We start from the raw sequence: 16220 nt of genomic DNA, 5'->3' as shown, positions 1-16220 counted from the left end.
CATTCAGGGTTGTAAGAAGCCTAGTCCTGTTATTGATCCTGCTGTTTGCCTGCTTCTCATTGTGATACGTCTTTGCTGCAGGCCAAAGGAAAGAAACAGCTGTTTGTGCAGCTTGTGCTGGATAACATCTGGAGTTTGTATGATGCAGTTGTCACCAGGAGGTGGGTCTATCATGCAACGGCTCTGTGTAGTAGAATCATAAATGTGATGAGATGCTTAGATGTGGAGGCTACATGTCACAGTTTCACTATTAACACTTAAATATGTCTCTCTTGCTAATATTCGTCTCTCAGTCTCCGCATATGGACACTTTTCCACTAAATAGTCTGAATGCAAAGGGTGCTGTCTGTTTCTGTGACTAGAGACGACAAGGTGGAGAGGGTTGTGGCATCACTTGGGGTAAAGGTGATGGCCAGAGATTGCCGTCACTCTGACCCTAAAGTCCTCCTTCATGCCATCTGCAGCCAATGGTTACCCGTGTCCCAGGCGGTCCTCTGTATCCTTGTCCATGTGTCTCTGTAGAAGCCGGTTTGCTTTCATTTCTTGTCTGATTGGCTGCTGCAGCCCAGGATTTCTGAGGGTCTGGTCTAGTGTCTGTCTTCCTTGAACAGAGACTTTAGCCATGGTGTGTGAGAAGCTCCCGAGTCCATTGGACATAACACCCGAGAAAGTGGAGAAACTGATGACTGTTGGATCACGTCGGTTCGACTCCCTGCCTGAAGAGACACAGGAACTTAAGAGAGGTACACCTGTGCACAGACACACACTCCAGTAATGAGATTAATGCCGTGCAGACTTTCTACATATGCGTGAACCTTAAAGAAGACATATTACTGTATTAAAACTCACTATTCCAATGTTTCTACACTCTTCTGGTGAGTTTGGGTCCTTATCAACCCAAAACAGCAAAATAAACCATCCAGTCAATCCTTCGTAGTTTGGGTAGGTCTGTAATCACCTGAAATAAGTCTGGAAGGAACTGCTCCCCTTCTGACGTTGGGGGGGGGGGCACATGTGTCTGCGCTCTCTTCACCGTCATGGTGATGAGGACCTGAGACGAGGCGAAGGCGAAGCTCTCCATTTACCAGTCGATCTCCGTTCCTACCCTCACCTGCCACGGAAGATATGAATAACATTTTCTCGGGGAGAGGTCTTCACATTATTCATCTCAACGTGAACAGCTTAACATGCAAGTCCAAGATGTCCGAGTTAACATCGATGTTTGGCAACGGTAAGGTGGGAATTCTCTCTTTTTCTGAAACCAAACTGGATGATTCTTGTAAAGATGCTGAGATTGAGATTAAGGGATACAGTAGTCCCTCGATATAATGCGGTTCATCTTCCGCGACTTCGCTGCTTTGGAGTTTTAATGCAATTTTTTTTTGCACTTGAACGCACCTTGAAGCGGCGAGGCGTGGTCGGAGGAACGGTGAAATACGCGCGAGTTGCCATTAATCATTTCTCACGTGTTCAACAGTGACGTGCAGTCAGGGGAGGCATGTGAGGCACAGCCTCACCTGTCATCGTATAAAAATCATGTATTTGTATTATTAAAAATAATATAATATATAATATAACATCAGTGATATTATATTATATATTTTATGATTTTTTTATTTTTAATAATACAATTAGTGCGTCACGTATTCTTGTGCTCAGCGGCATTAAAATACTGCAGAATGAGGCCATGTGTAATACTGCCTCCAGCCCATAGGAGACCCGTGAGTGATTCAGCGCACTCATCAGCTGATCCGCTCGTTCAGACGGGCTTGTGAACACGGAAGCGCTGGCTGTCTGGATGTCTGGACGTCAAGCAAGAACCCGTGTTTCCTGCTTTTCCTGCCTTCTTTTCTCAACTTCTGAAGATGTCTGGACTCGGATGGGATATTACGACATGAAGAATTTACCGAGAAGCCTCCAAACACGAGCAGCGACCGCGTATTCATGGTCAAATTGCGGGACCGATTCGAGCAGAACCGCGGCGGACTGGGCCTGACAGAGAGTCCATTAGATGTGAACGAGTGTTCTGAAACGTTCTGGAGAACATAAGCTGTCAAATGAAGAACAGCTTTTCCTCCGATATCGCTCGTACATCTGTCGGTCTGCGCTCTCTCTCTCTCTTTCTCTCTCCCCCTCTCACTCGCTCCGTGTCGGGGAGCAGCGTGTCCCTGTCCCAGCGGACAGACAGGGACACACACACACCCCCCCCCTCACCCACACACAGACCCGTCTCAGAACATGTGTTTAACAGTTAAACATCAGTTAAACTTTAACTGATCAACACACACGCATCCACACACATCCAACGCTGCACGCACACTGATACGCACAGTTGAATAATTTCATTAAATCTCTTGTAGATACGCAGATTATGTGTGGTCTCCCCTTTTTGTCACAAACTGATGAGCCAGGTTTGTGACAATATGTAAAAAATTCTAGTATGAATTTTTAAACAAAACACGTTAAATGTTGCCAATCAAATGATGAACAAGCTGTAGGTTCATTGATTAGTAAATCTGACTGTGCCTCACCAGACACGAACCTCACCGCACGTCACTGGTTTCAACCTCATAGGTTGATCATTAGGTTCCGAGAACGAAGGTTCAAGGAACCTATTGTTTTTTGAGAAATTATTATTATTATTATTATTATTTTCAAATGGCTTTTTGAGGCACTTCCCGGGCACCTAGAGGTGTCGAAACCATATAGGAGTGTCACATCTGGTGTCTAGTTTCTAAATCTGGAATTTGATTGGAATTGTATATGGATTGGGGGCTCCATAGCGCCACCTGAAGTCGGCTTTTCTCCGAAAAGGTGCTCGGATTGTCGCGAAATCCGAGTACGTCGTACCTCTGGGGGTCCCGAGGCTAGTAAATATTTTTGAGATTTTATACGCAGACAGGAAGTCAGCCATCTTGGACGGCGTGCGAAAATTTGAAATGTACGAACGCGTTTTTGAGGACTTTAGGATCGACGAAAACCCACGAAACTTTACGTGCGGGTTCGCAACGGTACTTACGAGGATTTGATTGTGTAATTTTAACGTTACGTCGCATATTGGCTCTTTGGCGCCCCCTTGATTGTTTTTCCCTTGTAGCGTAGCTTTGACCCCCTCAACATACGCGAAAACTCTTGAAAATCCGTCAGGAGACGGACATCGGCCAACTCGACCTGCTCGTAAAGCGATTGCTCTCGGCGTGTTTCGGGGGCTCCAGAGCGCCCCCTAACGCACGGGAGGCCGTAGTTTGAACGTAGTTTGTCCGATAGTCACGAAATTTGGGGGTAACGTCCAAATCGTCCTTCCAGACATATTTGTAATTGGCTTTCTGTAGCCCCGCCCACCCGGATGTCGGCCATATTGGATTATGTACGTTTTTTGGCATACTTTGACGAACTCCTCCCAGACGCTTTATCGGATTCGCGTTGAATTCGGATGACGTGATCGCCAAGTACCCGCGACGTTAAATTGCGAAGGGATTTTTGATCGATCGAACGATGAGGTCACAGGCCACGTTTGAATGTGCCATTTTACCATTTTAGAGGTCTCGAACTTTGCGATACTCCTCCTAGAGGTTTTGAGATATCGATCTCAAAGTTGGGCGACGGCCTCTCGACTCATTGACGACGCTAAATTGCGAAGCTTTTGTGTTTTCGCCAATCGCTGTTGCCGTGGCGGCCTTGCGAACTTTGATGTTTTGGCGTGACGTGCGTGGCTGTTGGAGCTTCACTTTACACGGTCCGACCGTCTCCAAATTTCACTCGCTGGATGAGAGTCCGGACCTGAACTCGAGTACATGCCATTGACAGTGATAGTCTCAGCGCCACCTACAGGAACAGGAGCATACATTGTCCGATCGGTCCCAAACTTGACACCCTTTGTCAGGGTCACGTCTAGAGGACGTACGCGTGTTTCTGACATTTGTGGATTGCGAATAAGCGCGTACCCCAACGTACGCCGGGTTCGAGGAACCTCTTAAGGCTGCTCGCAGCTTTAATTAAAATTAAATTCATTATTTCTAAAAGCTCATATTTATTTGTTAAGCGCTTGTTTAATAGCGCTCTTATTCTTTGTGTAAAAAGAGGCTTTTATTTTGTAGGAGCATAAACGTCACGCCCCTTTTGGGTTTTGTTTTTTCCTGTTGATATATGTAGCCGCGCTGCTGTGCTAAGCTATCCAATAAAGCAGCATGAGAGGCTAAAGACAGCACGAGTAGAATATTTGTTCTTCTGCACTCCAAGCTGCTCTTTCCTCGACCTGCACGCCTTAACATTATTAACAGGAAAACGTTTACTGTACGTACTATATATTTATATTTCTCAAACAAATGTTTAGTTCTGAAAAGGTTTTGATCTTTGGTTTCATTCTATAATACTGAAACAATCTATTTAGATTAATGCCTGACTGTTAAACGTGTATAAAGTGTGTGGTGAGGGGTTTTACAGCCTTAAAACATTTATGTACATGTATAATAATTAAAAAAAAATGAAGATCGCTACATTGCGGATTTCGCTTATTGCGGGTTGTTTTTAGAACGTAAGCCCCGCGGAAAATGAGGGACTACTGTACACTGTTATCGGGAAGGACAGGGACCGTCATGGGGGCGGGGTCTGCATCTACGTTAGATCAGACCTCAACTTCACCGTTCTACCAGAACTAGGAACAGACACAGAGTCTGTCTGGGTAATGATCATTTATCCCAGAGCTAAACCTCTGGTCATTGGCGCAGTGTACAGACCCCCAGACCAAAATTCATTCTATGATTTATTGGAGAAGCATGCGATCGGCTTGGGAAGCTCGGAGGTCATTCTGATAGGAGATTGTAACACCAATGTCCTTCGGAAAGACACTCCCACTTTCAAATCCTTCAGCAGCTTCTGTAATCTGCATAACTTTACCCAGCTGATTCAGCAATTTACAAGGGTAAGCACCACCTCTAGAACCATCATAGACCTAATCCTGACATCGGACAAATCTAGGATCAAAAACAGTGGTGCCATCGAGTGCAGTCTAAGTGATCACGACATGATCTTCTGCACTCGTAAAATTCATAGACCTGCAGCCCATTGATCCACAATCAACTGCAGAACCATGAAGCATTACTCCCCAGAAGCTCCAACAACAGCGCTGGAGGAAACTGATTGGTCTGATGCTTTAAACTCCGCCTCTGTCGAGGGGACCTGGTCTTCCTTTAAATCTGCATTTCTGTCTGTAATTGATAAGATAGCACCCATAACAGCTGTTCGGGTCAGAGCCCGTACAGAAACTTGGATGAAGGGGGAAATATTGAATGCCATCAAGCTCAGAAACAAATGTTACTCTGAGTACAGAAAAACCAACAACGAGGAACTACTGGAAAAAAGCAGAAAACTACGCAATGAGGTTAACAAAATGAAAAAAAATGCCAAAAAGAATTTCTTAAATGATAACATTGAGGCAAACAAAAGCAACCCCCAAAAACTGTGGGAGGCCCTAAAACAATTAGGCTGCAGCAACAGACTCCAAACAAAAACCAGAAATATCTGCATTAACTCAAGTGGTTCGCTCCAGACCGACAGGTTGGTGCTAGCTAATTGTTTTAACAGCTTTTTCACCACTATTGCCCCCTGTTGGTCAGCAAACTCCCCCCGCATTCAGGTCTGTATGGTTCTGACCACATCCAGACTCACTATGAGAAGCTAGGTGCTAAAAAGGACACTTTCTCTTCCACACCTGTTAATACCGTTGATGTACTAAAAAAACGAATTGCCCTTCAACCTAACAAGGCCACAGGCCTCGACCACATACCCACCCGGTTCCTCAGAGACGCAGCTGTCTCTATCGCCCCCGTAGTAGCCCATCTGATAAATGTATCCATCAATCAGTGCCACGTCCCACAGGAATTCAAGACGGCGCGGGTTATCCCTCTGTATAAAAAAGGAAACAAATTAGAACCTGGAAACTACCGCCCTGTTTCCATCCTTTGTTCCATCTCAAAGGTTATGGAGAGAATAATCCAGGAGCAAATCAACCGCTACCTCGCCGAGCATAGCCTGCTCTTTGAATTCCAATCAGGCTTCAGAACATCCCACTCCACTGACACCTGCCTCATATATCTGACCGACTACGTCAAGCGTGAAGTAGACTCGGGCAAATACTGTGGCATGGTCATGCTGGACCTCAAGAAGGCCTTTGACACCGTTAACCATTCAATCCTATTGAATAAACTAGGGGCGATTGGTTTTGATAGCACATCAGTAAACTGGATGAAATCGTACCTTGAGGGACGAGAACAAATGGTGGACATAAACGGAACCTTGTCCTCGTCCCTCCCGGTGAGCTGTGGGGTTCCTCAAGGCAGCATTCTAGGACCGTTACTGTTCCTCCTATACATTAACGACATGAGTGCTGCCTGTAACTGCAAATTGTTCCTGTTTGCTGATGACTCAGCACTCCTGATTTCGGGAGAGGACAAAGTGCAGGTTGAGGAAGCTCTCAGCTCTGAGCTCACCAGAATCCGTACTTGGCTTACGGATAACAAACTGTCACTACATCTTGGTAAAACCGAATATATTCTTTTTGGGTCTAAACACTCTCTACGTGAGATAAATGTTGATGATTTCAAGGTCACAGTCGATAATACAGTAATCTCCAGCAAAGAAGAGATTACCTATTTGGGCTGTGTTCTTGACAAATACCTGTCTGGTGATAGTATGGCAACTAAGGTGATCAAAAAAGTCAATCAAAGAACAAGATTTTTGGGCAGAATGTCTGCTTTTGTCAACAAAAGTGCTCTCCGGACGCTTGCTGGAGCCTCGTTCAGCCCCTCTTTGACTATGCTAGCACCTCCTGGTATTCCAACATCAAAGTGTCCCTGAAAACCAGGCTCCAAACTTCCCAAAACAAACTGATTCAGCTACTCCTCAATCTGGGGCCCATGACCCCCCTTCTTCCTAGACATTTTGGTAGCCGAAAATGGCTCTGAGTCGAAGACAGGGTTAAACAACTCAAAATGGGATTGGCATTTAAAATAGTCAATGCAGCTCTGCCCTCAGTCCCCTCAATCCCTGCATACCTGAATAAACACCTCCACAGATTTAGTGACACCCACAGCCACAACACTAGAGGGAGCACAAACAACAACCTGATTGATGATGAATATATTTATTAGATAGAATGTTAGAGTACAAGTACAGTCACACAGTAGCATGTATTACCCCCTCCTATAGGACTAACATGGGTAAATCATCTTTCTACAATACTGCCCCCTAAGGGTGGAACTGTTTGACTCCCGCCCTCAAAACATGCACCTCTTTGGCCTCCTTCAAAACGGCCCTAAAAATACACCTTTCAGGGGGACAGAAACGGAGATCTTCATCACGGCTCTCTCCTGATCAACCCCCCCCCCCCCCTTTTTAATTGATTATTTTGCATCGGGTAATTTAATATTAGTTTTTTTTGTATTGTTAATTGTGGATGATTTATGTACGAAGGACTTTCAACGGAAACAAGACCGCAAGGGCTTTTTTGAAATGCTCCTCTTAGACAGGATGTTTGACTGTACTTGTACTGCAATACATGCTACTGTTTGACTGTACTTGTACTCTAACATTCTAATAAATATATTCATCATCATCATCATCACCACCTGCCGGTAGATCTCCGTTCCTCCCCTCACCTGCCGGTAGATCTCCGTTCCTCCCCTCACCTGCCGGTCGATCTCCGTTCCTCCCCTCACCTGCCGGTAGATCTCCGTTCCTACCCTCACCTGCCGGTAGATCTCCGTTCCTCCCCTCACCTGCCGGTCGATCTCCGTTCCTACCCTCACTTGCCGGTAGATCTCCGTTCCTGCCCTCACCTGCCGGTAGATCTCCGTTCCTCCCCTCACCTGTGGTAACGAGCTTTGGGTCGTGACAGAAAGAAAACGGTCGTGGGTACAAGGGGCTGAAATGAGCTTCCTCCATCGGGTGACGGTGTGAGACTCCGGAGGGAGTGTGAGGCGCTCCGTCAGAGCGCGGGGAGTCTCCGCTCCTCTCGGGCTGCTGGACCCGTGACCCCCCCTGGATAAGCGCTTTGAAGATGGATGATTCAAAGCAATATTACCGTCCTCGCCATATGGCGTCACTCACACAAACGCGGTGCGATGTGTGTGTGTGTAGAGACACTCGCTCCTTGATGGCGCTCTGCTCTCCCTCTCTCCCGCACGAGTCGAAGAAGAGGAGAGTGGATAACGTTTACTTTTTATGGTAATGTTCCGGCAAAAATTGTTGCCAAAAATGTTTTCATGTGCTAAAAGTGTCACTCACGGTTACCATGGTAGCGCTGCTGCACGCATCTGTTTGAGACAGAAATGAGGGACGCTGTCGTGCAGCATCTGTTTGAGACAGAAATGAGGGACGCTGTCCTGCAGCATCTGTTTGAGACAGAAATGAGGGACGCTGTCCTGCAGCATCTGTTTGAGACAGAAATGAGGGATGCTGTCCTGCGGCATCTGTTTGAGACAGGAATGAGGGACGCTGTCCTGCAGCATCTGTTTGAGACAGAAATGAGGGACGCTGTCCTGCAGCATCTGTTAGAGACAGAAATGAGGGACGCTGTCCTGCAGCATCTGTTTGAGACAGAAATGAGGGACGCTGTCCTGCAGTATCTGTTTGAGACAGAAATGAGGGACGCTGTCCTGCAGCATCTGTTAGAGACAGAAATGAGGGACGCTGTCCTGCAGCATCTGTTGGAGACAGAAATGAGGGACGCTGTCCTGCAGTATCTTGTTTGAGGTAGAAATGAGGGACGCTGTCCTGCAGCATCTGTTTGAGACAGACATGAGGGACGCCCGTGAGCTCATCAAAAAATTGCTCACTTCCCAGTGTTTTTATTGCTATCCATTCATTTTCTCATAGATGAGACAAACGGCCCCTCCAGACATTTTATCCGCTCTGTGGGTCAGCCTGTCTCAGCTGGCTACGGTCCAGCATGGTAGCGTGCGGTATAAGCTAACATGCTAACGATCCGCAGGTAGGCACTCTATGGGCGGAGACAGCCCAGTCTCTTTCATGAAACTGGTGAAAAACTCACAAACAGCAGCCAAAGCCTCATTTTGAGCTTTGTTGATTTTAAGAAGGGGAGATTTTCAAAGAAGCAATGATGCTAATAGCAAAAACTTTACTTCACTCATTCAGTGCCAGCAACTTTCTCTCATTTTTACCAGTTTTTCAAGACTGACAGAAAAATATATACATTTAAAAACATTAGGTGTGCCTTTGACCCCGGAGGACGTGCTTTTTTGGCTGTACTAGATTAAAGTGTAATTGCATATCCACTCCAGCAGGTGGCAGTGGTGCCCTGATTGTCAGAGTGCGCGCAGGGAGTATTAGCTCTATGGTGTTTTTGCAGAAGAAGAGAAGATGTAAACAAACCCTCAAGAGACATCATGGAGAAATAACAGAGATGGAGATGATAAAACAAAGGAAGGTCGGTCGAACGCCAAGACGAGGAAATATGACACAGCGTATGTAGCGCTTAGCTTCACCATGACTACGGTGGGAGATGAGGAAAGGCCGGTGTGTTTACTGTGTCTGAAGCGGACAGTATGAAGCCAAATAAATTACAGCGTCGCATAAAAACAGGACACCCCAACATCGCTGATGAGCCCCTTGGGTTTGTTCAGCGAAAACATGCCGAATATTGTCAGCAATCATCCCGCTTTGTAGCTGCTACTTCGGTAAACCAGCGAGCGCTGTTAGCGTCATACAAGGGGGCGCACCACATTGGTATCGTACTGCTAGGGGGCGGACCGAACTGTTAGCATGATAAAGGGGGCGGACCAAACTGCTCACCATAGCAGAGGCAGAAAGAAAAGAAGCAATATTTCTATAAATTTGTCATAAATTACTCTCAATTGTACAGTTTTAATTAAATTATTACAGGTCCTCAAGGACCCTGACAGTTAGGTTATAAATACTTTCGCTTTTGAGATGAATATGAGTTTGTTTATAAACTAACTGAAGCAAATGCTTAGGATTTAGAATCATTTTCGATTAAATTGAAGAAATTTATCAAGAAAAAAAGGGGTTAAAAACATTAATAGAAAAAAATCTAGAAAAAATGTTTTCCTCAAATATTCACTCTTCATTCTTAAATTTATTTATTTTAAATTATCAAAATCATTTTTATGTGATATTTATTTGAAAGTTTTTTTTTTTTGTGAATATTTTCCTATGCCTGGCGGGAAAAGCCCAGTTGATCAAAAAAAAAAAAAGGTTGTTTAAGGATTTAATTTTATTTTCAGGCAAACTGATGCACTTCAAAACTTTTCTGTTGCAGACTAAAAAACAATGGTAATAAAATTATTCTTTGTTGTAAATTGATCTATATTTCTTTCTTTTTCATGTTTCTTTTTATGTTAATAAGGATACAAGAGTGTTATTTTGGGGAGGGGCGGGGGGGGGGGGTGACATGTTTTTTTCTTCCTGGGGGGGTGTAAGAAAGTAATTGAGAAGCACTGGCCTAAAGGAACATGAAAAACAAAAAGGCCCTCGTAGCTCTCTGCTCAGAGGATGCTTCCTGAGTGTCTGATGCCCTCCATATATCTCCTGTGCTGTCACATGTTTACATATATTGGTGTGTAAATAATTCACATTCACACCTGGGAAAAAAGTGAACGTTAAAATGTCCTCCGCTCTCTGCACCTGCTGATGTGTTCCGGACCTTCTCCTGATTTCTCTGCAGCATTCCTTCAGTGTTCCAGTGGTGAGGATGCTCCGACCATTGTCTTCGTATCCAAGATGATTGCTGTGGACTCCAAAGCCTTGCCTCAGAACAGACAGCGGTGAGGTTGGTGTGTGTGTGTGTGTGTGTGTTGAGTAAATGGTGCTGCAGTCCTCTCGTGAATGTGGATGTGACTGATGGTCAGGTTCGTGAACAGGGAGAGGCCATTTGACTTCAGTGAATTCAATGTCAAGTTCACGGATCCAGTTTGAGAGGATTCAAGCTCTGAGACGTGGCTTATTATCCTTTTGGCTTATTATCCATTGGAATATGGGTACACTGGGGGTCATAAAGAGATGGCCCAAAGTGTCGGGGAAATATCCCACACGCCCTTATATCGCTTCCTCCAACACCAGCTTGAGCTGGTTCATGGCAGGATGGACACAGGGCTCCATGTTGTTGTTGCCAGATTCTAAACTCACCATCCAAATGTCATTCATCAGACCAGTGCAATGTTTCTTCAATCAGCCTTTGTGTATTGGTTCATCAATTCCCTGCTCTTAGCTGGCGGGCGCTGCTCTTCTGCGTACGGCACTTGTAACAAATGGTTATTTGAGTGACTGTTTTATATCGGCCCAAAGGAGTCTGGCCATTTTCTTCCGACCTCTACCATCTACCCCCCACAGAACCTTGTTCACTTGCCATTTGCGCTTTTATGGACCATCCTCTGTGACCACTAGAGATGTGCGTGTGTGTGTGTAAAAGTCTCAGCACATCAGTTTCTGAAATACTCAGACCAGCTTCTCTGCAACCAAAAAGCATGTTTTTATTTACGTTTCTTAAACTCTGCATTCTTCCTTGAGAAATAATGAAAGTTTTGAAAATCACCTAAGCTATTGGTGTTAAAGGAAGTAGAAGAATGGAAGAAACGTTCTGGATCTGTTCCAGAATGAAACAGGTTCTTGAGTTTCTTACCCAACTCGTAATGGGCCCTTCTACCATGATGATGATGATGAATATATTTATTCGATAGTGTTAGACCAGTACAAGTACAGTTAACAGTAGTATGTATTACAGTACAAGTACAGTCAAACATCCTGTCTAAGAGGAGCATTTCTAAAAAGCCTGTTTGACTCCCGCCCTCAAAACATGCACCTCTTTGGCCTCCTTCAAAACGGACCTAAAAATTCACCTTTCAGGGGGACAGAAACGGAGATAGTCATCACGACTCTCTCCGGATCAATCCCCCCCCCCCCATTTTTTGTCCACCTACATTGTACATATGTCTTTCTAATGTATTGTTATTTTGCATCTGTGGAGTAATTTATTTTTATTTTATTGTTACTGTTAAATGTCGATGATTTATGCACGGTCTTGTTTCCGTTGAAAGTCCTTCGTACATAAATCATCGACATTTAACAATAACAATAAAATAAAAATAAATTACTCCACAGAGGGCAGGAGTCAAACAGGAGTCAAGGGTGGACCCTTGGGGGGCAGTATTGTAAAAACATGATTTACCCATGTTTGTCTTATAGGAGGGTGTAATCAGGTTGTTGTTTGAGCTCCCTCTAGTGTTGTGGCTGTGGGTGTCACTAAATCTTTGAACGTCTTTATTCAGGTATGCAGGGGTTGAGGGGACTGAGGGTAGAGTTGCATTGACTACCGTATTTTCCCGACCATAGGGCGGTTGTAAGGCGCAACTTTGCGCAACATCAATGGACGCGTCTTTTTTCATACAAAAGGCGCATCGGGTTTTAATGCACCTTAAGCAAAATAAAACAGTCAGAAGTCAAACTTTATTCAACTTATTCTCAAGATGAAACTCGCCCGGCGTCGCCTCCCTGTCTTGGTGAACGTGTGTTCTCCTTCTGTCGTCCAGCGCTCCCACGCAGCTCACAGTTTAACGTTGAACGGTTGGAGTTCTTAATCCACCCGGGATGATGATAAGCTTGTTTGCTAGTTAGCTAGTTGTTTTGCTTCACTCCGGTTTAGACCGTATCGGTGAGATCGGCGCGCACGGAGTCGCAGATCGCAGGAGCCGAGTTGCTGCAGGTCTTCTTCTTGCTTCCTCCTCTTCCTCCATTGATTCATTAATGCTGGATTCTCTCGCTGCTGCTCTATTCCCGTGTTCTGCTGCGGGACCGACAGCCTCGAGTTAGAAATCCGCTTTGTCAGCACGCCATAATACTATGGTGAAGGACAGCACTGGTATGTATCACTCCGCGAGGCTCCTCACCATAATACTATGTTGAAGGACAGCACCGGTACGTATCACTCCGCGAGACTCCTGACTATAATACTATGTTGAAGGACAGCATCGGTACGTGTCACTCCGCGAGGCTCCTGACTATAATACTATGTTGAAGGACAGCACCGGTACGTATCGCTCCGCGAGGCTCCTGACTATAATACTATGGTGAAGGACAGCACCGGTACGTGTCACTCCGCGAGGCTCCTGACTATAATACTATGGTGAAGGACAGCACCGGTACGTGTCACTCCGCGAGGCTCCTGACTATAATACTATGATGAAGGACAGCACCGGTACGTATCACTCCGTGAGGCTCCTGACTATAATACTATGGTGAAGGACAGCACCGGTACGTGTCACTCCACGAGGCTCCTGACTATAATACTATGTTGAAGGACAGCACCGGTACGTATCACTCCGCGAGGCTCCTGACTATAATACTATGGTGAAGGACAGCACCGGTACGTGTCACTCCGCGAGGCTCCTGACTATAATACTATGGTGAAGGACAGCACCGGTACGTGTCACTCCGCGAGGCTCCTGACTATAATACTATGTTGACAAGATCATTAGAAGAAAAAACAAACCCCCTCACAATGTGCAGAGCAAATATCCATGTGGGTTGTCATTCGTGAGCAGATCTGTGGCAGCTGCTGTCAGTCAATCCTGTTTAATATGTGAGGGAGAAAGCTGCTTGTTGTAATAAATGTACTTTTTCCTAACAATTCTATTATTTAGACATAATTAGTTATCCGGCATAAATGTGATAAAAGTACAATGTTGCTATCGTCACCGTCACAATCAACATGATGTAAACATAACATGACATTGATAGTCTAATGAGGCATGAGCTTAGGCAGGTCGGCAGTAGCGCACCTAGCCTCCTTAGCATCTCGTCTTACTCCCAGTTTGGGTTTGTTGTTTTGAGTTCATTGAAGACATTGATCCAGGCTGAGGAGGGTACCGGCCTTTGAACTTCCCCTAGACTGTCGGCCGAGGAGGCGCCCGCCCAATCCCACCCACAACTTCCTTGTCTCCATGTTTCCTATTCAGGTAGATCCTGTAATCTATACCCAACAGACAGGGATAAATCTCATGGATCTTCTGGCAGAGAAAGCTGTGGGTGGGTAGCTGGATTCTGCAGTCTGGCTGAACTGGTTGAACAGATTGTTCTGTGAACTTTGGGAGAGTACTGCAACCAGTTGACTTGGAGGGTAGTTACAGATGGAGAGACAGTATGAAAAAAGTAAATGTGTTTGTGTTTATTTCCCTCGCGATGTTCTAAGTGTTAATTAATTGATCAATTGATAATAGCTACATACTGGATCTGTAAGCCTTATAACCCAAATACAATTGATGAAACAAAGGTGCTCCAGCATCCCATGTCTGATACAAACTCAGCGATCTATTGTTCAAGCTGAACCTCCAACCAATTATTCTCATTGGCTCATTCTCTTGAGAGGAGGATTGCATGCACATATTTCCCTCTGGGATGAATTAAGGATTCTGATTCATTTCTTCCAGCTCTATATATGGCCCCAGCTTGCAACCCTGACCTCAGTGAAACAACTCTGATCTGTCGGTCTGAGTAAATTCTTACCTGTGTGTGTTTGTATCTATTTAGGCTGTTGACCCAGGAGGAGCTGGCACAACGTGGGGAGCTAGCTAGAAAGAGACACGCAGACAGAATGAGAGCAGATCGGACAGCAGCAGAGAGCCACAAAGAGCTCACTCACTCAGGGAGCAGAGCACCAAGGGGCCAGCCTGCAGAGTTCAGCACAGGTAGGTTTACCTGCTGGTTCTCCAGCTTCCTCCCACCACTAAAAACATACAACTTAGGTCCAGAGCTTCAGGAGTCCCTCGATATAATGCGGTTCATCTTCCGCGACTTCGCTGCTTCGCGGAGTTTTAATGCAATTTCTTAGATTTTATTTTTTGCACTTGAACGCGCCTTGAAACGGTGCAAGGACGAAGGCGCGGTCGGAGGAACTGTGAAATAGCCAGTTGCTATTAATAACTTGTGTTCAACCTCGTAGGTTGATCATTAAAATTAAATTCGTTATTTCTAAAAGCTATCATGTTTATTTGTTAAGCGTTTGTTTAATAGCGCTCTTATTCTCTGTGTAAAAAGAGGCTTTTATTTTGTAGGAGCATAAACGTCACGTCCCTTTTGGGTTTTGTTTCTTCCTGTTGATACATATAGCCGCTGCCGTTCCGCTGTGCTAAGCTATCCAATAAAGCAGCATGAGAGGCTAAAGACAGCACGAGTAGAATATTTGTTCTTCTGCACTCCAAGCGGCTCTTTCCTCGACCTGCACGCCTTAACATTATTAACAGGAAAACGTTTACTGTACGTACTATATATTTATATTTCTCAAACAAATGTTTAGTTCTGAAAAGGTTTTGATCTTTGGTTTCATTCTATAATACTGAAACAATCTATTTAGATTAATGCCTGACTGTTAAACGTGTATAAAGTGTGTGGTGAGGGGTTTTACAGCCTTAAAACATTTATGTACATGTATAATAACTAAAATAAAATAAAGATCACTACATTGCGGGTTGTTTTTGGAACGTAACCCCCGCGGAAAATGAAGGACTACTGTATATCACTCCGCTTTCTCCTGAACCAAAAACACAGCATTGACAAGTTTGAAAATATTCATCGATCCATCCATCTTCCGCTTATCCGGGGGGGTCGCGGGGGCAGCAGCCTAAGCAGGGAAGCCCAGATTACCTCTCTCCGGCCACTTCCTCTAGCTCTTCCCGGGGGATCCCGAGGCGTTCCCAGGCCAGCCGAGAGACATAGTCTCTCCAGCGTGTCCTGGGTCTTCCCCGTGGTCTCCTCCCGGTGGGACGTGCCCTGAACACCTCACCAGGGAGGCGTTCAGGAGGCATCCTAAATAGGTCCCCGAGCCACCTCATCTGGCTCCTCTCAACGCGGAGGAGCAGCGGCTCTACTCCGAGCTCCTCCCGGATGACTGAGCTTCTCACCCTATCTCTAAGGGAGAGCCCAGCCACCCTACGGAGGAAGCTCATTTCAGCCGCTTGTACCCGGGATCTCGTTCTTTCGGTCACTACCCAAAGCTCGTGACCGTAGGTGAGGGTAGGAACGAAGATCGACCGGTAAATCGAGAGCTTCTCCTTTCGGCTCAGCTCTCTCTTCAGCATGACGGATCTGTGCAGAGTCCGCATCACTGCAGACGCTGCACAGATCCGTCTGTCGATCTCCCGCTCCATCCTTCCCTCACTCGTGAACGAGACCCCGAGGTACTTGAACTCCTC

The 16220-nt window shown here is 45.5% G+C and overlaps 1 protein-coding gene across 1 annotated transcript in view; it reads left to right on the top strand.

The window, feature by feature from the left end:
• efl1 (elongation factor like GTPase 1) overlaps positions 1–16220 on the top strand; it is an 84705-nt gene that overhangs the window by 8420 nt on the left and 60065 nt on the right. Inside the window, exons 8-12 of the mRNA XM_068741883.1 lie at positions 82–161; positions 363–496; positions 621–743; positions 10703–10802; positions 14560–14717. Of these exons, the coding sequence (XP_068597984.1) occupies positions 82–161; positions 363–496; positions 621–743; positions 10703–10802; positions 14560–14717 (595 nt within the window). The remainder of the gene's footprint in view (positions 1–81; positions 162–362; positions 497–620; positions 744–10702; positions 10803–14559; positions 14718–16220) is intronic.

This window comes from Brachionichthys hirsutus, chromosome 1 (genome assembly GCF_040956055.1).
Source record: "Brachionichthys hirsutus isolate HB-005 chromosome 1, CSIRO-AGI_Bhir_v1, whole genome shotgun sequence".
Classification (NCBI taxonomy): domain Eukaryota; kingdom Metazoa; phylum Chordata; class Actinopteri; order Lophiiformes; family Brachionichthyidae; genus Brachionichthys; species Brachionichthys hirsutus.
This window is presented reverse-complemented; position numbering and strand designations above follow the sequence as displayed.